This window comes from Heliconius melpomene, chromosome 11, assembly GCF_056956725.1.
Source record: "Heliconius melpomene rosina isolate 202511_hmr_F chromosome 11, ASM5695672v1, whole genome shotgun sequence".
In the NCBI taxonomy this organism is placed as follows: Eukaryota; Metazoa; Arthropoda; class Insecta; order Lepidoptera; family Nymphalidae; genus Heliconius; species Heliconius melpomene.
In genome coordinates, this window is record NC_140399.1 from 4,774,057 (window position 1) to 4,778,946 (window position 4,890).

The 4,890-nt window shown below is 30.2% G+C and overlaps 2 protein-coding genes across 3 annotated transcripts; one reads left to right on the top strand and one right to left on the bottom strand.

The window, feature by feature from the left end:
- Window positions 1-368: 368 nt before the first annotated feature.
- Window positions 369-2,637, top strand: LOC146534503 (tRNA-uridine aminocarboxypropyltransferase 1). Its single transcript, XM_085193640.1, has 2 exons — window positions 369-757; window positions 827-2,637. Exons 1-2 carry the CDS (start codon window positions 563-565, stop codon window positions 1,553-1,555), a joined length of 924 nt encoding a protein of 307 aa, XP_085049766.1. The 5' UTR covers window positions 369-562; the 3' UTR covers window positions 1,556-2,637.
- Window positions 1,603-4,388, bottom strand: ebi (transducin beta like ebi). Of its 2 annotated transcripts, none has more exons than XM_085193637.1 (8): window positions 4,138-4,388; window positions 3,899-4,048; window positions 3,670-3,812; window positions 3,376-3,590; window positions 3,185-3,305; window positions 2,956-3,108; window positions 2,658-2,849; window positions 1,603-2,579 (listed from the first exon to the last, which is right to left on the bottom strand). In XM_085193637.1, exons 1-8 carry the CDS (start codon window positions 4,193-4,195, stop codon window positions 2,079-2,081), a joined length of 1,533 nt encoding a protein of 510 aa, XP_085049763.1. In that variant the 5' UTR covers window positions 4,196-4,388; the 3' UTR covers window positions 1,603-2,078. The 2 variants fall into 2 exon arrangements, with proteins under 2 accessions (XP_085049763.1, XP_085049764.1); XM_085193638.1 differs by having other exon boundaries at window positions 3,376-3,575; window positions 4,138-4,334.
- Window positions 4,389-4,890: the final 502 nt, after the last annotated feature.

Consider the following 4,890-nt stretch of genomic DNA (forward strand, 5'->3'; position numbering starts at 1 on the left):
AATTTTCATCTTAATATTATTAAGATAGTAATTAAATACGTTTTTATAATTGATATTAATTCTTTGTAAGAAAAAACTTAAATTTTATTAGTAATAAGCGATGTACAAAATATATAATCCGATAAGTTTGAGTATTGTATCTACAAACGCAAAAATTATATTACAATAATAATTCGTGTATTGTACTTAAGGAAGAATTTATAATTTACAGCCAATTATTGCTTTAAATCTGCTTAATCATTCTTGTGGCAACTCAATTTAATATATTTACAGTATCGATATTCAAAAATCGAGTTATAGTTTTTGTCATAGTAATCATCACTATCATATTCGTAAACAGAAATCGACACGCGAGAATCCAGTCTTTAACTGAATAAATGTGTTCTGTGGTCTAGTATATGTTTATGTTCCTCTTCCTTTACTTTCTTTCCTTGTAGTATGTTCCTCGATTTATGTTGTGATTAATACCTGTAAAATGTTATATGAATTATATTATAAATATTCTAGAATATAAAACATTTGTATAATATAAAGTTCAAAAAACAATTGTAAATCATAAATAATGAACCCTAAGAGTCATGAGGCGAGAAGTCGTGATGATAAACCATTCCATGGGTTAAAAATATCAAATTCAGATGTTTTACATAGCTTGGACATGCGAAGTACATGCCTAAGCTGCACCAAGTCTAGAATGTACTTTTGTTATACCTGTTTCGTCCCTGTTATTCCATTAGAAGGTCGAATTCCTTTGTGTAGGGTAAGACAAATTTAAAATTTGTTTATATTTTTTTATTTATATAAAAACTAAATTTTACTGTATTTTCAGCTGCCTATTAAAGTCGATATTATTAAACATAAACGAGAAATAGATGGTAAAAGTACAGCTGCCCATGCAGCTGTTTTAGCACCCAATGAAGTAAATATTTATACTTATCCTGAAATACCTGACTATGATTTAAATGGAAAAACAGTTTTATTGTACCCAGGAACTGAAGCATGTACTGTAAAAGAATTATTTACAGGTAAAATTAGCTGTAAAACTTACTCTGAGAATGTGCTAGCTGAATTGCCTCCAGGATACAATGTTGGCACATTGATGACTAAGGTTTTTGATTCTGAGCTAGATACTAATGAAATATTTCATGTTGCCCAATTACCTATAGAAAGATTAATTTTAATTGATAGTACATGGAATCAAAGTAGAGGAATCTTTGCAGATGTAAGATTACAAAGATTGCCAAAAGTTGTGTTACAAAATAGAATATCTCAATTTTGGCGACATCAAAAAGGAAGTCCTCGTTGGTACCTTTCAACAGTAGAAGCATTGCATCAGTTTCTAATAGAGTTACATGCTAGTGCGTGGGGTCTAAGCCCACATTACCAGAATGAACTTACAAAACATTACCCAAGACATAGTCAAGGACATGATTGTTGCAAGCCATATGAGGGAGAATATGACAACCTTTTATTCTTTTTTAAATTTATGTATGAAAAGTTACACACTCTTTATAAACATGAGGATATGCTAGCATACAAAAGGCCAATGAAACTTTGAGGGACATCTAACTTATGTAAATAAGCAAGATAGTAAAAAGCAACAAATGTAAATAAATCTATATTAATCCTAAAGCAATAATTTGCTGAAATTATTTTCATATTTTCTAGGAGTGAAGGTTTCAAGGTTGTCTACATTTTTATGTTATAAAAGAAATAAATTGACATTGTTTATGACACTAATAGTGTTGTATTATGATTGTTTAATAATCATACCTCATATACTTAAGTTATATAAAAATCATGAAATATTGATATACATTTTCAGTTTTGTTTCAGTATCTTTGCTATTATCTTCAAATATAATTAATTCACTTTTAAATAATATTTATCTTAGAAAAAATATATGTAACAATCAAAACAGCATAACTTCAATTAGTTACAAAATATTTATAATTGCATTGTTTTGTCTTATATGCAACATCGAAAATAATAATGAAAGTTTTATATGTGGCTACTTCATTTTAATTGAAAAGTAAAATATATTATCAGTTCTCATAATTTATAGATTATTATAGCTTATCTTATAGTTTACGCAAATCTAACACAAAAACACTTCCATCACTGGCACTTGCTCCAACCTTAGTACCACGTGAATTCCAGCAAACTTCAAAAATACCACCTGTTCCCTTATATGAGTGGACTAAACCTCCAGTTTGAGTGGACCATATATGTACACATTTATCAAAAGAGCCACTAGCTAAAAATTTGCCGTCTGGGGAAAATGCGACACTGTAGACAGGTTCTGTATGTTTTGTAAGTGTATGTATACATACTCCTCTTTCTACATCCCATAATCGTACAGTTGAATCAAAAGATGCACTAGCCAGAATCAAGTTCATATTAGGGTTTTGTGTGCCTGGTCCAGTAGGAGACCATTTTATGGTATATATTTCCTTAGAATGAGCTTTTAAATCATGAACACAAGTGTCTTGTTTCATTGACCATATTTTAAGGGTCATGTCATCAGAACAAGAAGCAAGTAATTGTCCTTGAGGATCCCACTTAATTGCATTCACCTCATTCTATAAAAATAAAAATAAGTTAAATTTACAATATTTCAATAAATATTACTTACTGCTACTTTTATTAGTTTTACTTACTGTGTGACCTTGGAAACTTTTTATTGGTTTGTCAACATGTAGTTTGCAGACATGAATACATTGATCAGTAGAGCAAGATGCAAATGAATTATTAGTTTGCCAATCAACATCAAGTGCTGGTGCAGCATGAAAGGAGAATTGTTGTGTACATTGTCCTGATGCAGCATCCCATATTATTGTGGTTTTATCAACCTGAAAAAATATTTAACACATACAAATATATTAAATATACTTAATATTAATATATGATAATTATATATCAAAAGGTTATATTTAAAAACAATTATAATTAATATACCCCTGCACTCAAAATATAATTTCCTCTTTTGTTCCATTTTAGTGCAAAAATTGGTCCCTTATGTTGACCTAATGTGGATGCTAAAGTACCATCTGTTGTCCAAATACGAGCATATCCATCATATGATCCAGTTGCTAATAGATTGCCATCACACTGCAAAAGAACTCAATATTTTGATTATGATGATTTTACAATGTACACAATAATAATTATAAATTATGTAACTTACATTCCAATCCAATGAAGTAACATCCTTATTACTGGGCACTTCAGCTCCACCTTTCTGGATACAGTGTCTTAATACAAGTTGGTTAGGAGTAGTAGCAGGGTTGTCAGACATATCCCATATTCTAAAAATGTTATTTAGAATTAATTATAGTCAATAATTATAAAAAGATATTGTTTAATATAATATAGTACCTAGCTGTACTGTCTCCTGAACCACTGGCCAAAAGATCTGTGCTAGGATTCCAAGCACATATAAAAACTTCAGACTCATGCCCTCTTAAAACAGTTGCTTTACTAGCAGGAATTTCAATTGACTGATCCACATCCATATTTTCTGGGGCACTGGGGGTTGGAGCACCCCCCGTAGTTGATGCTGCATTGCATGTTGTTCCCTGTGTATTTACAGACTAATATGATTATTTTCGCCTCTGCACTTTTACAATAAATAAAAGAATTATAGTGCAAGCAACATTATGCTTAACATACATCAACACCATTCTGTTCTCCTCCAGATCCTGGCTCTTTGTTTGCTTGTTTTTGTGCATTATGGGCATTTTGTCTCGCGGCAACTATATCTGGAGTAACTGCGTCAATTAAACTCAGGCTCTCTGTAAGTCGAGTTTCGGAACCTTCAACAAAAAAGAACACATTTGGGATAATGTCTCATGAATTATATTTTTTCTTTGTCGTTATCTGTTATATATATTAATATTACCATCTTCACCGATAGTAATTTCAGCTTCTGTATATTGTAAGCCTTTTTGTAATATATTTAGTAAAGCGGCTGGAGGTACAAGTGCACCATTTATATTACTTTGGGAAATATGCGATTCAATACCAAAAGTATATGCAGAGTGATGAAAGCCTAAAATATTAATAGTAATATTATAATAAGAACGATTATATATAAATTAAAACAGCATGTTGGCTATAATGTTCTCCGAAAGTAAATACCAGATTCTTGTAAGTATCGATATACAAGAAAGTTTACTTCATCAATTGAAAAACTCATGTTGAGATATCAATACATATATTAATCATAAATTAAAAGAAACTTCTGTTTTTTAATATAAAAACCATTATAAACTAAATTTATTATAACAATCACTGGTCGTCGCTTGTTTTGAGATTTCGTCAAAAGAAAATGACGGCTCGGACGTAGGAAAATTAGCCTGTTTCTACCATCTACAGACAAGCATATGTGTATTATCTATGGATTCCATTATTTATTCTATAAGGGTCATACTCATATGAGTGTTATATTACAATAGCTATAACAAATAAAAGAAAATAGAACGATTTTTCATTCTAAATTTAACTATGCCTACCCCCTTATGATATGTGGATAGTCTACACATCAAAATAAAAAAAAAATGTAAAGAAATAAATTCAAATTCCATCATTTGTCCCCTTCTGTGGGCTGTTCAGATTCGTAGTTAATAGTTTCAAAAATTTGAAATTTAAGTTATAACGCCCATGTCATCGAAATCACACATATTCAGCGTAAAATATACTTGAGTTGATTTTTTAATGATAATTTGCAAAATGTACTTCAGCCTTTTTACTATAATTTCTAATAAACTAGCCGTTACACGTATCTGACTCTTTTTTGTGATCCAAGAAATCTGCATTTAAAAAATTTCTACTAAAGTTACCTTAAATGTAATATCTTTTAACTTGGTAACATTAAACAGCTATAATTTGCTT

What these genes read in the sequence shown, in the direction of transcription:
- LOC146534503 (XM_085193640.1), top strand. Translation starts at nt 563, where the DNA reads ATGAACCCTAAGAGTCATGAGGCGAGAAGTCGTGATGATAAACCATTC. An exon ending in GTCGAATTCCTTTGTGTAGG is followed by an intron (nt 758 to 826) that starts GTAAGACAAATT and finishes CTGTATTTTCAG; the next exon opens with CTGCCTATTAAAGTCGATAT.
- ebi (XM_085193637.1), bottom strand. Translation starts at nt 4,195, where the DNA reads ATGAGTTTTTCAATTGATGAAGTAAACTTTCTTGTATATCGATACTTA. An exon ending in TTACTTCATTGGATTGGAAT is followed by an intron (nt 3,109 to 3,184) that starts GTAAGTTACATA and finishes GTTCTTTTGCAG; the next exon opens with TGTGATGGCAATCTATTAGC. An exon ending in AAAGTTTCCAAGGTCACACA is followed by an intron (nt 2,580 to 2,657) that starts GTAAGTAAAACT and finishes TTATTTTTATAG; the next exon opens with AATGAGGTGAATGCAATTAA.